The 22,985-nt window shown below is 44.2% G+C and overlaps 1 protein-coding gene across 6 annotated transcripts in view; it reads right to left on the reverse strand.

Annotated features, from left to right (window-relative positions):
* The window catches only part of ZNF532 (zinc finger protein 532), a 32,926-nt gene extending 15,020 nt beyond the window's left edge, over nt 1–17,906 (reverse strand). Inside the window, exons 1-4 of one of the 6 annotated variants that reach the window (XM_021545341.2) lie at nt 17,875–17,906; nt 15,530–15,639; nt 6,160–8,519; nt 1,382–1,563 (exon numbers count right to left, since the gene is read on the reverse strand). In XM_021545341.2, coding sequence (XP_021401016.1) covers nt 1,382–1,563; nt 6,160–8,499 — 2,522 coding nt within the window. In that variant the 5' untranslated portion in view covers nt 8,500–8,519; nt 15,530–15,639; nt 17,875–17,906. Of the gene's footprint in view, nt 1–1,381; nt 1,564–6,159; nt 8,520–14,442; nt 14,774–15,529; nt 16,427–17,124; nt 17,248–17,874 lie in introns of those variants that run through there. The other 5 variants (XM_077789974.1, XM_021545339.3, XM_021545335.3 and 2 more) reach the window with 5 other exon arrangements.
* Between the last annotated feature and the right edge of the window lie 5,079 nt (nt 17,907–22,985).

The following is a 22,985-nucleotide window of genomic DNA, read 5'->3' on the forward strand; positions in this document are numbered from 1 at the left end:
CAGCTGATTCAGTGCAGACAACTAGCCTAAATCACTGGAGTCAAAGGGAACTGCTTGGCAGAGGCCCTTTGGAGAGGCAGGACAATCTATGCTGCTCCTTAGGCAAAAGCACTGCAGTTCTAAGGAGAGGCTGAGGAGGCTAAGGAGGGAGACAGTAACATTCCCAGAGACTGCTGTTGCTTGCCTGGGTGACTTTGGTTTATTCTCACCAGATCAAGAAATTCTGATTCGATGTGACAGGAGATGTTTATGAGACATCTTGAAAAGTTTAGTGACTGAGATTCCCAGTGAAGGGGATTCTGCTGGTGTTACTGGGAAAGGCCAGGAGTCCCTAGAGGCGATACTGTGTACAAACCCAAGGGACATACATTAGAGGGAAGAGCAGGGGGAAGTGCAGGAAGCAGATGGAGGAAATGCAGGACTAGACAGGCTACTGCTTGAGAGAAAAGGGTAAAAGAACCCAAAGAAATGAAAAGAGCTTAGAGTTAATGTCAGGCCATGAATTCAAGCTGAAAGCAGAGGCTTGATGCAGTAAAAATGCTTTCTTCCCTTAGGGGACGACTGCACAGCCATCCTGGAAAATGAACTGTGGCACCTTAAGGGTGGAAGATTTAGAATGGCCTTTTTCCAGGCAGACATGGTGAAGTGGACGTGTTTTTGGAGTGCTAAGCAAAGCTCGGGGTACAGGTGGCTCTTCTGATTTCTTGCTGTGCTGCCTGCCATTCAAGTGCAAGGAAAATGCTAACAGAAAGCATTTTCTCAGTCTTTCAAAATTAAACACTTCTATGAAATGCCTCTGCTCCCCATTTTCTCAGTGAGTTGCCATTACAGGGAAATGTAAAAGTCAAAGGGAAAGTGAAGAACAACAGAGGAGAACCAAACAACAAGGTTGTTTGAGAAAGGCAATTTCCAAGTGATTTAAAGTTATAAGGAATCTTGACTTGCCACAGAAAGAAGAACAACCAGACAGGTGCAGTATGCCCATCAACATCTCAACCATACATTCTGGAAGTACTGACAATGACTATTCTACCAGAAAGAACAATCTAAAATTCAATGTATTGAAAAAAACTCAAGGTTTTTGAAAACCTGAAATTAAGATAATGCATCTGAATTCTCTAGACTTTATAAACCATGAAGTCCTGAATCTGTGTTACACCAGCTAATATTCTGATTTAATCATATACAAAAGTGGATGCTCAAAACAAAGCAGAATCCTAATGTATTTATTCCAAAATTTCAGTACTAATAGTACTATCGCCATGACCATCTTAAACCCATGAAGCTGCTATGGTCCAAACAGTGCTTATGAAAATGGAAAACCACTTTAAAAACCATAAATTATACAAAAATTTACAGCAAAAGGAATCATTATACTGACCGAAACCCAACTCTTCGGGTATAATGCAGGCAGTTCTTAGTGACATGGGTCTGGAAGTGGACAGATCTGCAGATTGCTCCACATTCAGGACACGTGTATGGAGATTTATGCTGATGAATTCTCTGGTGTGATGCAAAACTGCACTGGTTAGGAAGCAGCATCTGGCAGATATTGCATGTCTTCTAAATGATAAACCAGAATAGATGAGACAAAAGGTTTGGTTCAGCTCTACATAACGTCTTGTGTCTCAAACACTGCAATACAGCAAATAAAGGTTAAATTTCGTAACTGGGATGGGACCCAATGCAGTAGGCAAGTACAAACACAAGACCTGCTGACAAAGCTGGCACGTGCTGGTAGCCAGACTGACTGGCATTCTGGGCTACAAAGCTCCTTCCTACACTACTGACCACGGGAGATACACATGCTTTACAGAAATATTATTTGGGTGCCTTCCCAGACTACCTTAATAGTGCAAGGGGCCTACATACAACTCCAGAATCAAGTTATTGCTACTGTCTCTTGTGGCCTGGGACTTGTGAACCTCACCAGTGACTTGCAAAGATTTAAAATCAAATCCAAGACTCCTTCATAACATCAGTATGTTTTTGAACATGTATTTGCATGTTTTTAGGAATGTTCTAAGAGTCTGGCATATGTACTGATGTGTACACTCTGCAAGAATATTGACCAAAAAAAGATCTCCAGATCTGCATTATAAATTATTTACTACCATACGCATGAAGAAATCCTGAAATAAATGCACTGGAAGCACTGTGGCCTGGTGTGTTTGCGCAGAGTCCTCCACACAAACAGAGTTCTCCAATGTCCTGACGCAGCAAGATGGCAAAATGCAAACCATTAAATACACAGCATGTTAAGCAAAGAAAGCATGCCATCACTGCAATGCAGGTTCCACTGGCACTCCTGCCAGCCCACTACAGTAGTGTTCAGCATGGGTAGATGTACTTGCTCTCCTGCAAGCCTCTACCTGAGTTCAGCTGTCTACAGGGATTTCAAACTGGCACCTGCTTAGAGCCTTTGGTACGCAGCAAGGCTATATTGAGACACAGAAATATCCACTTTGAAATGCCAAATACTTGGTCTTAATTGACCAAGAAATGCCCAAAAGTGGGGGACTCACAGCCTCGGGCTGACCAGAATTGTTCTGGGGTGTTAACTTTGTCTTAAGTTCAGATGAAGGCAAAACCCTCTGACCAGCAATAAGTGCCACATTTACTGGGCTCAGTACTGTTCCCCACATCTCTCTTTGGCTATCCATGTATTAACAAGCTGTAATACAATAGTGGAGAATCTGGAGCATTATTTGATTACGTAAGAAAACAGCAAACCAGAACTTCTTATTCCAGTAACAGAAACATTTAGAGGTTTCACAGTCCTTCCAAAGCCTTTGGCTTGCAGGACTTCTGAAGGAAACTGGGATGTGATGCCACAGAAGAGCCACACAACATTCCAGTCTCAGCTCAGAGATCTTTCTGATTTTGCAGCAAGCTGCCAGACCCGTTTACTAACCCAACATGCCAATAATGCTCTTAGTTAAGGCCCCTGCTCTGCTATTTCAACAAGTACAGAAAATGTTTAATTGTAACTGATTACAGTAGAACAAGAAGCATCTACTGTGAAATTCTGACATTTAGCACGTTTGCTTACCATTTTATTTTGGGCTTAAGGTGGCATTAACTTCCAGTTCTCTCATTCCAACCCACACCAAAATAAAACACAGTTTGTGAAAATCATCACCTGCCTGCATTTAAAGTCAAAGTTTCAGAAAAAAAAAAGGGTTAGAAGGAAAAATGGTGGAGGTGGAAAATAAAGAAACACACATACGCTGAGTATGAAGGGAAATGAGCTATGCAGTTTCCATGGGAGCTATATACTCCTATCTATAACTAAGAGAAATACTAACATTCATTAGCCCAGATATGCTACCTTTTTCCCCCAGCAAGTAGATGAGGGTTTTATTCAGCCAGAAAACCTGTCAGTGAGTCAGGGTTAATACTCCTTTAGCAGGAATATTCCTTTAGGTTAATATTCCTTTAACAGGAATATTAATGGCAATAAAACATTACCGAAAGGTAAGAACTTTATAGTGAATGTATTTTCACTGATAAGACTGTTCTACCATTGCTTATTTTAAACAAAACATTCTACCTTTGTAACAGGAGTATACAAGAAGCTACTTACTCATTGGAAACACGATTTCAGGAGCAATTAGATGGGACACTAGAAAGAGGAGTAAGCTGCAAATAACCTTTTTTCCTATTACTTGTTTGCAAAATCTAAGTGTTTATTTTTATTCTTTCTTCCTTCCTTCCAAAGGAAGATATTTTTTTCCTTCCAAGAAAAGACAGGGAAGTTAGATGAGATTGATATTTTTTTCCTTCCAAGAAAAAAATATCAATCTCATCTAATTTCCCTGTCTTCCTCCCCCACAATAATGGCAGTTTTACAGCAAAAAGACAGTGCCAAGCACTAAGAAGGAAAACAAGTCAGATTATTTCTCATCCAAGCTTCTCAAGACATAACATCTAATGAAAAAGCAGCAACGTACTTAGTAATAAATGCCTATGCAGAGCCTTTCTCCAGGAAACACTACCCCTACAGGACGCAACCAAACTCCTCATAAAGAAGAGCACCTGTTTGACATATGGAAAGGACTACAAAAATGTGGAATTAAGATTTAAAAGGATATTTCAACAAAGAACATTTACAACTACATTTATTAAGTGTTCTTTTCAAACAGAAGAACATGAAAATAGCTTCTTTTCCTCCAGTGCTTTGCACTGTTTTTTTGATCCTGCAACTCAGCAGAGCAGGTTTCCATGAGGAGACACAAACACCCTGACCGGCAGCAGGCAATGCCAGCTGCTCCTGCAGCTCCAGCGGCTTCCCTACTTGAATAGCAGTACCTGGGAACCCATAATTCTCTCTCGACCTCCCTGCAGCTGCATTTTGACATTCTGTGAACATCACAATTGCTTCCCTTTAGTAAATTACCAGGATAAACAGCATCTAAAGGACTTGTATGGAGAGGAAACTTGGCAGCAACAGGGCAAAAGCACCAGACAGAGGGAGAAAGGGAATGGCAAAAGGTTTAGTTTACTTGGCCATAAAGACAAAAATCCTTACACGCCGAAAGTGAGAACATCACTTTATCTTTATTCTCTTTCTTTTTCAATTTCTATTTTAGCCTCATTCTCCCAACCTATTCTCTGTCCCTCATCCAATTGCTTTGTCTTGTCACCTTCTTACGTGCTTGCTTTTCCAGTATCAAAACCACCAGGTTTTTGCAAGGTCTACTGGATCTTAGATTGAATGTTACCTAATGGGCTTATCATGGGAAAAAATCTACCTACAACCAATAAGCATCAGCAAATCAGTTAGCTAAACTCCCTAAGTAGCCTAAGCTGGTGCAGAGTATACTCTAATGTTCAGCCATTAGATCCTGTTCAGAACTGCAGCAACATCTATGGATGGACATGTTCTGCTGAAGGAAACTCCCTTAGGTATGCACACTTGCAGTATCTCACAGAAATTCACTTGCATGGCATTCCACTTGGAATCCAAATAATTTCAGTCTAAATCTGCTAGCCAGTTAAAGGGAGGAGCTAAGGCAGAGCCACATAATCAAGGTTATTTCCATGTGCAAATCTTTTTACATTACTCCCTGCAGTGGTAGGTGCAGTGGAGCTACTTCATGGTACAGAGCAGGTCCTACATGTAGCGAACAGATCCTGACAGGAACCTGCCTGTGCTCCTAGGACTACTGCATTTTTTCCTAACTGCAGGACTTAAAAATCTTTAGCCTGTCCACTGTTGTGTGATTCCCAGGAAGACTCCTGGGGCATTCCTGTCTTGAGCATGCTTGCAGGTGTTCAGCTTCCCCCACAGCAAGAAGCTGGAGTAACGAGCTCACCTGAATGCTTTGAAACACACCAGAATCCCTTTTAATTGGCACACCCCAACAGAGATCCAACCATATCATTTAATTAGCCACCTTCACTCTGCCAAGATTATAAAATACATCGCACACTGATTAATATTAAGTTTTATTGAATGATGTGTTTCTTTCAGGTCAGGCCACACACATTAGTAATAATTTTCAAATGGTTTTTATGTTGAACTCATTAGCATTTGTAAGAGGAAAAGAAACCCAACTAATTAAGCCAATGATCACACAGAAAGGAAGATGTGCAAGTGAGAACATTTTGCACTTTCTGAGGAAGAGTTGAGGCAAATAGCAGCATTCCTGTCAGTAGTCAGTGTGCCATTTGTCACTGCCTGAGTCCCTCCCCTGCACGTGAGGGGAATGCCTCACTCACTTAGGGCACTTGGTGAAAACTCTAAAACATGAAGACCAATCATTCAGGTTGAATAGACAGGCTGTTAATGAGGGTGCCAATTAAGTGGATTCCACAGGCTAGTCAAATTCCAAAGCACAGAAAGAAGCATTAACATATTATTAGTATACCCACGATTATTTTCTGCATTATCATGTTCAGCTGTAAGAAAACTAATGCTAAATTTTAGCAAAAATATACAGTATCTATTTCAGACTTCAGGGCCTAAGATTCTGAGTCTTATTTTAAAAGTGTTGACATTCACTATGTAAGTGCTTGCAAGGCTTTCTGTGGTTTTCATTTATCATTTTAATCACAGAGATTCAGATAATTAACAGCTAAATGAAAGTAAAAACATATCCAAAGTCTCCTAGGCTTATAGATGAAACATTGGAATGTAAACATAGGATACTCTACTTGTCCACTTGTGTCTGCAGCCTGCTGGAAATGAGTTGCAAGAGATGTCTCATCTTGGAAAACTTCATTGCACTCCAAACACTTTAGACTATGTCTACAGAGTTTTGATGGATCTTCGTCTAGCGGCATAGCTGGAATGACAGGAGAGCTCGCAGGGGCCGAGATCACTGTCCCAGTTAAGCCAGTCTGGATCTTTGTTATGGAGTGTGTGCCAGCTCCCCCTGCACTCTGGAGCACGGCTGCAGCAGTATTGCTGGAAGGAGATGCTATCATTTGATCTGCTGGGACTGGTTTTAGGATCAGGTGGGAACACTGCATCACAACGCCTTTTTCCTTGTGCCCACGAGCATGGGATAGGAGACTACATTTATTGTAGAAAACTAAATTCTTTGTACAATGATTACAAGTCACTTCAATTCGCACACTCCTCCTGTCATAATGCTGGGTCAGGCTCTTCTCGAGAGCAAACGAGTCACCACACTCCAAACACTTGTAACCTCGTGTTGGTAGCGTGATTCCGGCATTGGCAGGGGGGCTAAGGTTTGGGATGTAAACTGGTACGGGATTGACACTGCTCAGCACCTTATTGAATGCTTCCACCACAGAGCTCTGTAGAGATGACACCACCTGCACTCGAGACACTTTTTTCGAAGGCTGGGAGGTGGCTGCAGAAATTATTGCCTGCTTGATTTGCTGCTGGGGTTTTGTTAGCACTTGGCGCAGTTCAGAGGTGGTTTGAGCACCCTGAGGCAAAAGGTTAAGGTTGGCAAGATGGACTGTCTTTGGCACAAGTTTGGCACTGGCAAGGCTTGATGCTGGCACCACAACTGTCTGCTGCTGGATGGCGTTGGCAGCTTTGATAATGGCGCTGCTGGCGCTCTGCACAGACGCAGCAGAGATGACAGTGGCTTTCACTGTGGTGTTGTTAGCCAGCTTCAGATTGATCACTTGGGAACCTGCAGTTTTCACTGCTGAAACGGGCAGGAAGGCAGTAGCCACGGGTTTGATAGTCACCTGTTTGGGGGCAAGTTCTGCAGATCCAACTGCATTGGTGACAATGGAGGACTGCAGAGGAGCTCTGGGAGGAGAGGAGAGAACGGCAGCGGAAGTTGGTGAGGACAGGAGAGATGTCATGGAGGTTACCATGGAAGCACTCTGCTCTGGCTTTTTACCAGAGTCCAAATCAACTTCTGGCAACACTCTAGTAACAGTTCTCTTGATCTCCCCAGAAGAAGTCTTGATGGTTTTTATGCGAACCTTAGGAATTGCTGGTGTTGACCCTGCGGGAGAAGATGGAGACCCTTTGCTACTATTCTCACTTGAGACACTTCTGGGACTATCGGGCGGTTTGACAGATGGCTTCTTAGCACCATCAATGAGACTCTGAGACTCAGGAGATTTTTCAATAGCCCGGGGACTTTCACTCATGTCTTTTGGTAATGGAGAAGACTCTCCTGAATTAGACTGCAAATCTTTACTGCTATCTGTAGCTGCCTTTTTAGCACTCAGTGCTGCGATTGCAGCAATGCAGGACGAAAGCTTTGCTGATGACTTCGTTTTGGACTGGGAAATGCTGGCAAGATCTGTGTCACATTTTTCAGTACTCAGTTTTCCATCAAGTACCCTGTTTTCAAGAAGCTTCTCAGAATTGTCTTTTAGTAACTTGTCCTCTGTTTTTCGAGTTTTAAAAGGCTCATAGACACCTAAATTCATGGAGCTTGTCTCTGTCTCTCGTTTACCAGTTTTATTTTTATCCATACTACTTGAAACATTGATTCCAGATTTAATTAAGTTCTCCCCTCCAAGTGCCTTTAGTTTGTCATATTCCTGCTGCGATAGAGATCCTGCCAAGACATTTGCTCTGAAATTTGCACGTATCTCCTCTTTATCTGGGGGGTCATCCACCTCAATTCTCTCATCATCATCAAATTCTTCCGCACTTGATATTGGGCTGAACTGGTTGAAAGATGAATCCTTCAGTGTAGTCTCAGAAGCTGACCCATCATCTTTAAGTGATTTCCCTTCATCTTTAGTGTAACTCTCAAGAGCTGCTGACGTTAGAAAGCCATTGTGTAAGCTATTGCCTGTGCAATGGTGGCCATCCTTATCCAGACCTTCGGAAGAATCAATAGTACGCACATTTTTCACAATGACGCTCACCCCAACATCAGATGATGATGGGACGTGGGAGTCTTCATCTGTGTGAGCATTTTGTTTTATGTGGCTTTCGTGGTCATCATGTCCAGATTCAATAGCTGCTTTGGGATCTACCATGTCTGGTATGTCAAAGGCTGCAAGAAGGTCATCAAAATCTGGGGTCTTCATATCCCCCATGGCCATGTATTTGATTGTAAGCAAATCTGTAAAATAAGCAGAAAGTCATCACTTTAAGATCCAGTAACCCAGTCTTATACAAAACAAGTGCTTGTTCACATCTGCCATGCAAAGAAATGTTATTTCACTTCTGAAGTAATGTTTTCAGAAATTATACACTACAGAACAGTGTCCAGATGTACAGCTGAATTATTACACCAAGAACTATAGTAATTTATAAACTCCACAGATAGTAACCTGGCAACTTTATTCTGGGCCCAAATTGCAGTGACCTTCCTCTTCCCTCTCCTACACTCACTCCTATTCTAACCCACCCAGACTGCAAAATACCTGGACAATCATAAAAAAAAAAAAACACAAGGCACTTGTAATTTCTCTTAAATTGTGACTTTCCTTAACAGTTGCACTATTAATCTGAGGAGTCTTCTTGAAAATAATGACATATAAAGTAATAAACATCTGTAAGACTTAGGTATTCATCAACACTGGCTACCTGGGAAGTCATTGTGGACTATGAGAAGGCAACTGAGGAAAATTTTTAAAGGATGCTGAAATAGACACAGACATTTCATTAAACAACTTCAAAGAAATATAGAAAGGTTTGAAAATTTGTTTACACAGTTCACTTAATGGCTTTGGGCCCTTTGTCTAAAGAAGTCCTCTTAATAAAAAAGTAGATGCATGCATCAAATCAAAATAACAAAGCAAGTTTCAATGAGGATTAAATGGAAAAGCCTGCAGATATCAAAGCATATCAAATCCATGTAAACTGACAGAAAGCTTTGACACAGTTTCTCATAGTCTGGGATACTAATGAGTTGCACTATGGTCGTACATCTGTCCATAGGTGTCTTTTTACAGTTGTTGCATACACTCAAAAAGAGCTAGATAGTCTCCCTCATCTGAAACTTCCTCTAATTACATATCCTGGAATTTAATTAACATTTACCCCTAACAATGAATGAAGGCCTGCTTACACACTTAATTCCTCCAAGTATGTTTAAGATCACAATGGCCCAGCAGAGGAGACACAGCTGTCCTTTACTGAGAACTACTGCTGCCCTTATCAAGAACTGCTCTCATTCTTCTAACTTTTCAAGCAAAAACAAAAAGGGAAACAAACGTGGTCAGCTGTGATACACAAGGAAGAGGAGGTCTAACCTGGCCATTTTATTAATCTCTTCTTCAGTATTCTAGGGCACCCATCTTAAGATTCAGTATATACGCTATGTTTCCACACAACTGCCAGGACTCTGTAGCCCTATTCCCCTAGTCCTCTTTTTTTTTTTTTTTTTTTTTTTTTTAATCTTTTTTCCCCTCACAAGCCTTTTAGTAACTCTTTCCCTTAAGGATAAAACTTCACCTTTTATCCAAGATCAAGGTCAACTGACACCTTGGCTGCCAGACGAGCTGTGAGTCTATTTCTTCCCTGGGCCAACATAATGCCTGTAAATACTTCAGAAAAGGAAATAAGGCAAGCTCCTGGTTCCCTGGGAAATGAATTTCCAGGAACTAGAATATCTTTGAAAAGTGCTCTGAGAATGCTTGAGAAAAGTTATACAGAAAACCAGTTTATTCAAAATTTCAGGCATTACTTTGCTTACTTATCATTCAATGATAAAAGTAACACGGAAAAAATATGGATATGGCCAATAGAATTACACAGCTAGGGAGTCACAAAGCAGTGAGGTGAAATACTTCCGGCTTCTGCTTTTCTGATGGTGGTTGAGAGAACTTCTGGGATGATAATGAGTTTTAAAAACTTAAAATAAGAGATTCTGAATATACCCTTACTACATGGTTTCCCCGAATCTCTTCAGTCACAACATCCACCCCTGTATCTGTGTGTCAGCATCCTACTGAAAGTAAGTTCTGCGGGTGAACCAGCAGTGGTTTATTTGTGTTCATGCCTTCCCAAAGCATGCGTGCATGACTTCCTGTGTTGTTGTTTCTTTGGAAACACATCTCAAATGTTTCCTATTAACAGCATGAAGAACATGGCACAGATTTTAGCCAAAGCAAGGCACTCCTTGTCTCTTCCACTGCCTTGCTTTTCCCAGTCAGCCTTTTTACTCCAGTTCACCTGATACCACATTCCAGTGAAGCAATCACTTGGGGAATTATGTCAAAACAAGACCCAGACCATGAGAACTCTCTTCTAATAGCAGAAGTAGCAAGCAGGACAAGCAGGATTTAGAAGCAAACAGCTGCTTCTGAAGAACTGACATTTTGTTTTTGTGATAACTACATGGAATTGTTATCACTCCTCCACAGCCCCTCTTATCTGTACCTGTTCCAGGTAGAACGACTCCAGCCATATGAGGAAAAACAAACCTACCCTTTCATGTTCTCTGTTGAGATGGGGGGACACAACAGAGAAACACACACATTTTTTCTTACTTTCAAAGTCAGATTTATCTTGTAGGTCTTCAGGACACCTGCAGATTAGGCCCAGCATTCTCCACATAAAGACCAAACTGCCTAGAAGCTGTTGCTGAGATTAAAAGGTGCTTTCCTGGGTAAAGCCAAGCAATTGTAAACACTCCAATCAGAATCATTCTGGGGAAGTTCAACAGCCTACTGAAGACAAGGAAATAGAATAACTAACTTGGCAGCTCCCGGCTCCTTGGCAGCTCCTATCTCTAAACTGCTCAGACACCTAATTTTTGTCTGTCAGGTACAAGAACGGCTTCAAGCTTTCCAGAAATGGCAAAAAATCCTCATCCTTTCCCAATTAATATTTTCTATGCATGAAGTCTTCTATAATTTCTGGATCACAAGCATGGTGTTAACATCCTCAATTTTTACTCTTTTATTTAATCCTTAACCTTTGAAGAACCAACCAGCTCTTCCTCCTTGACACTCACCTTGTTCACCCAGATCTTCCAAATAGCTAAACCACAAGTCTAACACCTTTATACAACTGCTTTAACTGGACCAGACCATCTTTTCTGCCTTACTGAATTCCTACCCTTTGCCTTCAAATCCCACCTAAATATCTAATTCCTTGATTTTGTTCAGACAATTACTCAACTTCAGTTCCCTCAGAAATAGGAAAACCAAATATAACCTTCCTCTTACCTATGGCATTCATGTTCTTACGACTACATTCCTTTACCAGCCCTAAACTCGTTTGCTCTTCATATTACCTGCATTTTAAGACTGTACACCCTGTAGGATGGAAATAGTTTTTTTTTTTGCATGTTCTTCCAAGACCACCAGCATTCTTTCCAGTTTTGTGAAATGAGAACACTGAGAGGACACTGAGAGACCTCTTTTCAGGGTCTGGCACATGGCAGCATCTTGGTTCTGTTATAGCCACATATAGGAATTAGTCTGTTACTTCTACTGATTCCCAGGCAGACACGCTATTCCAGAGCAAAATTCCAGTAATCTGGAATACTTACTCCACTTCCAAACAAGAGTAATGATGCCAAAGTAACATCAAGCTCATTCTGGAAGAAAATGCCTACACAGGGAGCAATACCAGCCTAACCAGCATAAAAACATACTTTTTGGTTTTGGTTTTGGTTTCTGTATTGTTGTGATAAGAAATTTCATCAGGTAGAGAAGACATAAGGGATTCAATCAAAATTACAGTAACATATATCCTAACATTAGACAAACTTCACCTTAATACACAGATTATGAGCAGTTCATTGGTTATTAGTAATTATGACTGACTTACACTTCCAGTCATTTGCTCTGAAAGCCAAGCGTTGTAAAGACAGACAAAGCAATATGCTAATGTAACCACAAAACCTTCTTCAGGAAATGGGAACCACATCTCCAATCACAGTCTTGCCTGGTTTGACATACTCAGCAGGCAAGTGGGATGTGCAAGAGGCCACTTCAACCACAGTCAGCAATGGCTCTCATGCTCGTATACATAATGAACAAGTTCCTTTTCACTATCAAAGGGCCCATGACCTACTACTGTTGCAAAACCCAGACAAACACCCAGTTCCACAAATCACAGAAATTCCTTTTGTAATATGCAAAGTAATTCTTACCCTAAGAATTTTCAATTTCTTAGGATAATGGTCTTAAATTTAGCATCCATTTAGCATCCACAGCATCAGTAAGGGCATGCCAGTCTTGATGTAAGCACCTTAGTGAAGTATGGGGTGTTTTACAGTTAAAATTTATCCCAAGAACCTACTTTTTCTATATTATGCACCATATCCACCTGCCTTCAAAAAAGGGAAAAATCCAATTTGCTTCCATGCTCAAGATTCAATGAGTAAAAGACTTAATCCACCATTCTGGCAGCCAAAATAGTTTTACTTGTAGTTCATGACTCCTTAGGAGCCTCATCCTGTAGTCCAACACATCAGTCTTTCAACTATCTCAGGTTCTCTTTGGGTATGAGAAAACAAGACAGGAAACAGGAAGGGAATCTTCTGGAGTCTGAACCACTGCTAGCACAGTTTGAAAAGAACCACACACAGCTGGTTCAAAGTTCAGCACAATCAGCCTTTGGCTGGTAAAAAGAACAGGGTTGTTTCAACACAAGCAAGGAATCTCCTTATGCACAACATAGGGGTTGAATAGGCCATCCCCAGCTACAGCTGGCCACATGAAAACCACCTGTACTTATCAAGAGATACAGGCCAGGGTTTGGGTCCACCTACTTCCCAAATCCCTCCTAAAACAAAGATGAATTCCTGAAAAGCAGGGAAATCTACATACCATTATTTTTCCAGTCTGCTTTGAAATTAATTACAACATGGCTTAATTTTGTACTTCTATATGCAAATAGGCTGGGGCAGTACCATGTGAATAATTCAGATGCACAACAATGAAGAGAATGTTGAGATTCCCAAATGAATGCAGACTGGAATTACGTTCTAAATGGCACAAGCTTCCCACGTCTTTCCTTTAAGGTACTTTTTTTGAAATGGATGACAACTGTGGCCCAAGCACAGCATGAGCAGCTGTAGCCTCCCAGGGAGCTGTCCCAGACAGGGCCCACCATGGCAACAAGCAGGCTCAAGAACAGTAGGGTCAAGTTTGGGCTTTTCTGAACATATATTCCTGCTACTCTGCTGCGTATTTGTATGTTAACACATAGGCATATGGCTATGAAAACAACAGTCAATTCATTCCAAAGGGACTTGGAATGTGATAAATCCTTACCCTCATTCTGAAGACCAAATAGCTGAGGCCAATGCAAAATGAGATCCTGGGTGCTGATACGAAGACCAGCCCTCCAGCATTAACATTTGCTGCTGGAAAGCTGGCCTGCATGCACAATCCAAATCTCCTGATGAAAAGCGTTTACTGATATTACTAGACTGAAAAAAGATAACTCACAGAGAATACTGCAGACTCCATCTATTCAGTTTTCTCATCTTATGGCCACCAAAAAACCCTGCAAATTCAACATCTCCTTTGCTAAAAATAAAAATTCATAATACAGATAGCATTCAAAAACCCAAACAAAACAGATTCAAGGAATTTTGTCACAATCCAAGAACTTAAAATTTTAAATCTGCCTCCTATTCTGTCAGAAGGAAGAAAAATCCCAAAAGATGCTGTTGTATTATATGAATTTTAGCTGACACTTGGAAAAGAACATGCATCCTCATCAGGAACAGGACCATGCAACAAGAATTCCTGTTTGCAAGCATCATTCTGCTACAGACGTCTATAGTCAAACATAGACCCTCTGCATCCCGATGCTGAAGGACAGGAGCAGAAATCAGCACAGTGATCTGTCAGGCATTTTGCTCTGCCACAAGCTAGTCCCTGCTCTCTCAAACCTGAAAAACAACACATCACAGCTGCAGTAAAGCTCACAAACCCAGAATTTCAGGCCAAATTTTAGCATATTATTTTCACTTTTCTACAATTAATAGCTCAGTGCCTTACGTAATCTACTGCAGTCAGAAACAAAAAGGTTCCCTTGTATTGTCACCCTGCCTCAGCAGCCAGCACACAACTTACCAGTATCCACAACCTCTCAAGGCTTTTAGGACTGTCTATTCTGCTGAGCACAGAGGAAAGGACCCACATTTCACACCACAACAGAGTATTTCAAATGTTCTGCCTCCATGTTATCTTGATTGTAGTTTACCAAACCAGCTAACACAGCCAGGACTGGGAAGATTTTTAAAAAATCACACTGGTTAGAATTCTAGAGTTGCTGATTTCCTGTTATAGGAAGTAACAGTTCTAGCAAAAGAATCCCCCAGGCGATATGTTTAGTGATCCACTGTGCAAGCTCTAACAGCCTTTGTTCTTCCCTTTGCTGGATTCATTCCTGCTTCCTTCTCTCTATCCCTCTCCCTCTCTCTGAATCCTTCAGATTTCACTATAAGATAAAAATGTCAGCTCAAATCTAAGTACACATTTTGTATTTTCTAGTTGAGAAAGCAAAACTAAAAATTCTATCCATTATCCATTGCTTTGAGTTAAAAGCAGTCACCCCTCTGCAGTTGCTGCACTGCCCATCCAGCTTCCTATGCACAGTATTATAATTCATACCACTGGAGCTCCACTCAGCTCCCCAGAATACATCTTTCCATTTGGCCACTGCAAAATCCTCCCCAGGTTACAAAAGTTTAAGAAAAGCCATCCATACTATTTCTTTTGCACAGTTTTTTCCTCTGTAGGTGATATTAAGTACATGTTTAACACTGAAGACCTGAATAAAAAAACAAGTATTGGGCCACTGAGATGAGGTCGAACGATAATGTATAAATACCCAGACAGCAAATTCTGCATGTGTGAGTCTCTTAATACAGCACAGAACAGCTCCCTGCCACAACTGGTCGGCAATTCATGATTGTCATTCAGAGGCCTATTCCATATTCACTACATGGTGAAAAAAAAGTTCAGCGGGATAGATTTCAATGAAAACACTGTATTTAGCCAAGATATCAGTAAGTCTTTTCAACTAATAGCTTTAATCCTTTTAAAAATGGAGGACCTTAATAGCATTTCTTCATTAACACTTAAACAATTGTCAAGTGTGCAATCAGGATGCAACTCCACGCTATTGTTCTATTCAGCCCAAACCACCACATCTCACCTTGTGAACCTTGACCTTTGAGGGATCTTTTTAGCCAGTGCTCAGTTACTGCCACAGCCTCATTACCTCTGCAAACACCAAAGGGTTAAAGGCAGCCTCAATCAATAGGCCTACAAGGAAAAAAAAAGGGAAAACGAGTATGCCTTACAGCATCTTTTCAATGCTTTTATGCACAATTCTACAATATTGTTTCCTTCTGGCCTTAGAAAAAGGCACAGTAACTCCCCCCCCCAATTAATGTTTCCTAAGGAAGCAAACCACAAGACAGCACCCTGTAAATAAAACAGCATGCAAAGCATCCTCAGTCACAAGCATATCTACAATTACAAATAATTCAATCCATTTTATTTAGTTTCATTTTAAAACAGACTGCGTAACCAGTGTCCCACCCTTGCAAAGCAAAAATATTTTAGTAAGGGTCATAAATCTCAGCTCTTGCCCATTCCTTAAGCATAAAAAGGCACAAAAAGCCAAAGTAATCTCAGTTACTGCAAATATGTACATTTACATACAGAACCCTTTATGACTACGTTAGCCACATACCAGTGCTGTGTGTCTAAAGTGTGCATTCACATACTGTTTTGGGATGGTATCTTTCTGCAAGCTCCTCTGCTTTTGGCTGCCATGAAGGGAGGAAGCTATCCCAGTGTAGTAGCTCAGTGACTGCATTGTGTTCAGGAGCTGATCTGCCTCAAACCAGTTCCAGCCGGTTCTGGTCACCCTACATAAAAAGCTATGGCAACCCTCGCTGAGTTGCCAACAGGACCCTGAAAATCGCAGGGGCTGGTTTTTGTGTGGCGTGGGGCCGGCACAGCCCTGTGCCCCAGCTCCCCTCTTGCCCGGCCCACGCGGCCCCTGCTCCCCAGAGCCCCCCCACACGCTCCCTTGCTCGCCTCCCCCACTTACCTCCCACAACCTGGCTGAGAGCAGTGTGTGCGTGCCTGTCTGTAGCTAACAAAGAGACCGCAATAAAAATCCTCATAGGATCTCTCTTGCAGCACCAGGCAGGCTCGGCCACAGCCCTGGGAGACAGGCTGCTAACCCGGGTGGCTGCCCCTCTGCTCCCCCAGATGAGGGGTGGCTACTCACACACGTAAAATCTGCCCCCTCATGCCCACGGCCATGGGGTGCCCGATCAAGGGCTTCTCCCATCTGCCCTCCCCACTCCTCGTTCCATCTGGGGCCGCCCGAGTGGCATCTCCAGTGCTCTGAGCAGCATTACTATAGTGTACCCACAAATGCACCTCCCGCCCCTCAATAAATCCATTTCTGCAGCAGCAAGATGCCTACAAAATAGTTCATTTGCCCCCTCCTCGCAGCACCGACTTGGCTGCTACACTGATTTTTCTTTTTTTTCTTTTGCTATTCGACTATGCTGGAGGCCTTGAGAAGCAGCGAGCTGCAGCCCCACGGCTGGGCAGCCCCCCCCGGCTTGCACCCGCCGGCTCGGGAGGCCCGGTCAGGCTCTGCACAGCTCCCACCCCGCAGAGATTGTGCGGACCGACTGCTTGTCCGGCCCTGCGCCTCTCAGGCGATGCCTGCCCAGGGTCTCAGCCCCTTGCAGTGCCCATGCCGCTCCGGGGGTCTGCACCCACCTGTGCCCGTGGCCGTTCTGCTCCTGCCCGCTCGCCTTCACCTCGGCCACGTAAGGGCCTTCCTCCTCCTGCATGGCTGACAGTCACCCAGACCGAGACAGCAGCCACCCCGCTCCTCTTGGCTACTCACCCTTGCTCTGGGAACACCAGTAACCACCTCCGCCTACGCGCTGAAACCCCCTCCTCTCGGAGGCTGCGGGAGATGCTGCTCTGCAGGGCTCCCTCCGGGTGGGTGGGCGACCCCGGCAAAGCCCCTCTGCCCCTGGCTGCACCTGCAACTGAACAGAGGTCTCGGGCACAACCCTGCAGCCCTCCCTGCAGAGACACCTTCTTCGCATCCCTCATCCCCACCCCGTTCTGGGGAGAACCACCATGTTCTTCCGCTGCCTCGGCCCGTCTTCCCGATACAGGCTGTTGCGGCCGCAACCGCGGCCGGCCCTCCCTCGGCCCCTCGGTCCGGGGGACGGCTCCCTCCTCCGGGCTGCCGCGGTCCCCGGCACCTCCCCGCGGGTCTGCGCGCTCCGGGCCCGAATTGGCTCTGTCCGAGCGGGCCTTGCGAACCCTGGGGACGGCCGGGGAGGAGAGGCCGTGGCCCCTTCGGCGGCGGGGAGAACGATCCGCCCCCGCACGGCCGGCTCGGAGCCGCCAGCCTGGGCAGTCCCTGCACGGGTACCCCCGGGGCTCCGGCCGCCGCCGGGCCGGGAGGAAGCGACCCCATAGCATGCAACCTCCGGTCCCCATGCGACACACCTGCTGCGGCCGGAGCCGGCGGGCTCGGGCAGCGCTACGGCCCTCGGCGCGGCCCGGCCCCGCGTCGGAGGAACATAATGGCAGGAGGCTGCGGGGCTGGGCGGTGGGGGTGGGGGTGCTCGGCGGCACAGATGGGGAGACGCTCCCGTGTGATTCCGTGTGGAACGGCTCCCTGGAGAGTGCCGGGGGCGGGGAGGCTGCGGGGCCGCTGAGCCCCGGGGCCGGGTCGCGGCCTCCCGCAGCCCGGACAGCTCGGGAGGGTTTCCGAGCGGTGCCGGCGGGCAGCACCGCGCCGGCCGCCGGGACCGATCTCCCCCGCGCCGAAGCCGCGTGCCGTGGGAGACGCTGCCCGGGTCCCGCCGGGCTCTCCCCGTGCCCGAGCACCTCAGGCCTCGAAGGGCAGCCGGGGGACGAGACCGCGGCCGCTGCTCCGGTTGCAGACCAACAAAGGACGGGAGGAGCCACACGCTGCCAGCTCTGGCGGCTCAGCCCCTCCGCCGGCGCTGCGGCCGCTGTGCCCGGGCCCGGCCAGGGTCACCCCCCCAGGTCCCGGGTCGCGGCTGGGAACCGTGTCCCGGGGCGATGCTGCCTTTCCTTCCACACCCCGTTACCCGGGCACTCTCGGGCCCCCCTGCACAGCGCCCGCGGCCCGAGCGCTGCCTCTGACCGGCCGCCTTTGTTGGCTGCGCAGCCATCCTGGCGGCATCGCCATTGCTAGGAACGGCAGGACGAGATCCCGCCCTCTTTCTGTTACCACCGTGCAGCACCATTTTCAGAATGTGAAGTTTCGCACGCGAATCGTTTTATTGAAGCACGCTAATGGCTTTAAATACATAACACCCGTCTCAAATTTACGCTATGGACATACAGTATACTAAATATTCTAGCTAAAATACTGCTGGTGTATTAATGTCTCTTACGAGCCTGTTAGGAAGGCCGTAGAGTCCCAAAGGCGTTCTGCAAAGCACAGCTCCTTCTGGGAAGCTGCCCCAGAAGCTGTGCCCGCAGCTATCGGTAGGGCAGGAAATTTCCCATCGAGCCATACCTTGGTCGCTCCGATCCCGCCTCCACGTAAAAATTCTGACTTCCTCCAATTAACCAAAACTGCAGCAGAACGTAGGTTCTACTGAATTTGAATATAATAAATCGATTCTAGGATTATAAAAAAGTGGATTTGTGCACTAGTTTTAATGTTCAAGAAGGGCCATACAATTCAGCTTGCACAAGCCTTGGGCTCATCCTGAAAGTGCTTAGTGAAATTAGGCCATGATAATTAAAACACCCTATTTCTTCCCAGTTCACCAGTAAACTTGTTATAAATTGAGGCGAATAATTTGATTCAGCCTTTTAAGATCAATTAATAATTGTATTAATTACAGCAAGCGATAGCAAGCAAACAGCGCTGGGTGCAGCTGGGGAGTCTGGCTCTGCCAAGAGCTGACAACCTTCCTTCTCTTCAGTCCCTTTTTATACTTTTTTTTTTTTTTTTCCCCCCCGTATCTTCTCTGCGTTGTGCTGAGGGGTGATGGGTCTCTTCTGCTGCGGTTATCAGTTCCAGCCAGTCCTGCAAGATCTTTTTTTTTTTTTTTCATATATAGTTATCACATTGTTTTACAGTATTTGCTTGCAGTTACCTAGCCTTGCCTAATCCTGAAAGTTCCATGCCCCGACCCCCACCCTTTTCCTCTACCCTAATTTCACACTCTTGATGAACAAACAAGTCAATGCAGTTTTTCACAAACTGACTTGATTAAAGAAGTGACAACTACTCTCTCATTTCTGTGGTTGGTTTGCATAATAGCATAAAGAAGATGGCAGCACCTACTCTGGTATTAATACCTGAAATGTTAATAGATTTCACAGTTTGTACATGGCACAAAGGTCCTTGCGTGTGCTGCCTTTCACACAGATCTACTTGTTTTCCTTCCAGCCAGGTGTCCTTGACAACTCCATAGGAGATAAATCTGTCACCCTAAGTATTTTACTTAAAACACATAAAATTAAGATCATTTAAAGTATATTTTACAAGTCATGCCAGGCTGATAGCACTTGTCCAGTGTTTTTTTAATTCAAGCACACAAAAAAAGAGGTTCAGAACCATGAGTGTCCCTGCAGTCACTTCTGCATTGGGAATTTTTGGCATGTTGACCTTATGTCTTGGCTCTGAAGTCTTAGACCAGAGGTCCTGTTCACTCTCCCAGACTCTCTGCCACATAACCCTTAGGACCTGTGGTGGAAGAAATTCTCATTGTTCAAGTGATCCTGTTTTATCCCTTGGCTTTGCAGGAGCCAGGTTCAAAGTCCTCAGTCCTGCTGTCCTCACATAGACAATCTCCATCCCAACCAACAAAACCATCACCAGGGGATCCCTCAGCTGGACTCCAACTCTGAGATGGGATCTCCTGGTCCCCTGTGCTGACACCTGCAGAGTCCTATAACGCGTACTACTTCTTTCTCTGGGAACCTTGAGCCCCTCCTTTTCTTTTCCTGAAGAAATGCCTCCAGTGCGGCTTTCTGAGCAGTCAGCAAGGAGTGCTGCCAACTCAGAACACTTTGATGCTACAGTGAATGCTAAACTTGAGTGCAATAATAACTTCTTAATTATTTAACTTCTTAGGATTTTAAGGCTCTTGAAATTCAGAACTCTGAACAGTGGTGTATTCATTTCATGCCTTCTGTACAGGGATCGATTTTAACTGCATCAAACAGAGCTTCTGCACTTTAAAGATGTGCTGGGACCAAAGAGGATTTTGCAGGTGGATTGACACAATAAAAACTGAAGTCAATTTACATTTGATATTTTTTTTAGTGTCAGAATAAATACTAGATGTTTTGTCCTTCCTACTTTTGGGGAGGACATAAGAGACCATTTCCCTTCTAGCTAGCAAAACATGCTTAACGTAAAGCAAGAAGGGTAAAATACAGTTGCAATATTTCCAATCTGAAATTTGTTTTCAGAGTAATAGCTTTACAACTTCTGGCAAATGCTTAATAGTGTTTGTTAATTCCATTGCTTTTTTCACCATAAAGTATCTTGTAACGTGATCAACAAAAGCAGAGCAGAAGCTTTATTTCTTGTTTCAGAATACTTATATTTTTCTTTTTATCACTGTTTAGAATGCAGTGGTACTTTCCTTTAGCCACATATATTTAAACATTCAATATTTAAAAACCAGCTTACAATTAAACTTCCCCTATTCAGATGCTCCTATCACTAATCTCCAGGTATTTTCTTGCAGAAAAAAAAAAAAATTTCCTTTCCTGGTGATTAAAATATATCTTCTATTAAATTTTGGACTAAAACCCCCAGGATTGCTTTTTAAAATTACAAGTTTTATTAAAAGAAGGTGATCTCATAGGAGATCAGATGAAGAACTTTGGTAGGGGGAAATCTATGAACACTGCCCAGAGCTGAGGAACGTCTCCACAACAGGCAGTTTCCCCCCCCACACCCTGATTTAACGGATGTGTTCATGGAAGATGGCAACTCATGCTATCCATCTGCAAGGAGAGAATCTTTAACTCCAGACTGAACGTTTGCAATGCCCAAGTAGCATGAAGAGTGAGAAACCCTAACGATTCTCAAGATGTTAAATACTGTAAAGGCCCAAATACTGCAATGTCTTGAACAACAAGAGAGTCCCATTTTTAATTATCTGTAAAAGAGATGCTGATTTAGATATAATACAAAGCCAGGTGGATCTGTCGGGGCTTAATTATACCTTTTTTTCTGTCTGTTAACAAACCAGAGCATTATCCAAAGAAATCAGAGTTGGTTAGTGAAGATTGTGGGCTTAAAACAGTTCTGTTTGTGAGGAGTTGCAGTCAATACCTCAGTTTTTCCACATGTATGAGGTATGAGGTAACACCATGCTGTGCCATGCTGAGGTCCCAGCTCCTCTGAACAGGCAAAGCAGAACACACACGCCTCAGGATTTCACCTACATATGAACTATAGTATGAAGTGTATTCCCAGTGGGAGGAAAAGGGCTCTGCTCAAAATCTGCACATATATGAGACTCAGTGTTGCACTTGCAGCAGGCCTGGTACACAGGCCATATGCCTGCAGCACTTGCTGGCTCATCCTCAAGCTGCCAAGCAGTGCCACTGGTGCTCAAGGTAGACATCTGAAGGCACTGTCACAGGGTTACATCTGTTGGCAAAAGCCTGCCTTCAAGCCCAAGCATTTCTAGATGTGAAACAGGAAAAATGACATAGAAAAACTCGTATGATTTGATGATTGTCAAAAGCTGAGAAGGCATTTCTTCTGCATAGGAGTACTGTTTCTGGAGAAATGGACTATTTCCAGAGGAGCAGCAGCAGAAAATTGACTCCTCCCCAGAGGCAGGTCAGCCACAGCTCCTCTGGGCAGTCTGCCAGTGCCTCACTCCCCTGACAGGGAAGAAATTCTTCCTTATTTCCAATCTAATCCTGCCCTCTGACAATTTAAAGCTGTCATCCCTTGTCCTGTCACTACAGGCTCTGGTGAAAAAATATGACCCGAATAGTTTATGTTTGTATACTCCATTTAGACAGCATCTACCACCCTGAGGCTCCCTGGGCACTCAATGTTGAGTGCACCACACCAGTCCTTTAGCCAGAGCAGCAGCTCAGGATGTGCAGGCCTCCCAAACTCAGTCCCCCAGCTGCTTACACAACACAAGCACAGGCATATTGCAGAACGCGAGGCTGATGGATTTTTGGATTTTCCGTGACACTGTTCTCTTTTCCACTTACGAACATGTTCCGAGTGCTGGGCCAGAACCCCTCAGTCAGTTCCTCATCAGGAATTAGCCACCTGCGTGATTAACATCAGTACCACAGAGCTCAGCAGCCTGGCACATTGAAGAATGCCTGTTTTGTTCCCCTAACGTGCCATATGTATGGGGCTTTTTCCTTCCTCCTCCTGATATTTATTCAAGTATACAAGGATTATTTCTGAATTATTCATCATACAGTATCTGATTGCACTGTGGTGGTGCCGGTTCCCACTGCTTAATGAATGAGCCATTAGGCTTTTGCAGATGGTGCCATCAACAGCTCCTGTGCTGTGTGTTCCGTGCATTTACCCAGCAAAAGGAGAGCGCTGGACCTGAACAGGGGGTGGGAGA

The sequence above is a fragment of the Lonchura striata genome, chromosome Z (genome assembly GCF_046129695.1).
Source record: "Lonchura striata isolate bLonStr1 chromosome Z, bLonStr1.mat, whole genome shotgun sequence".
Lineage (NCBI taxonomy): Eukaryota > Metazoa > Chordata > Aves > Passeriformes > Estrildidae > Lonchura > Lonchura striata.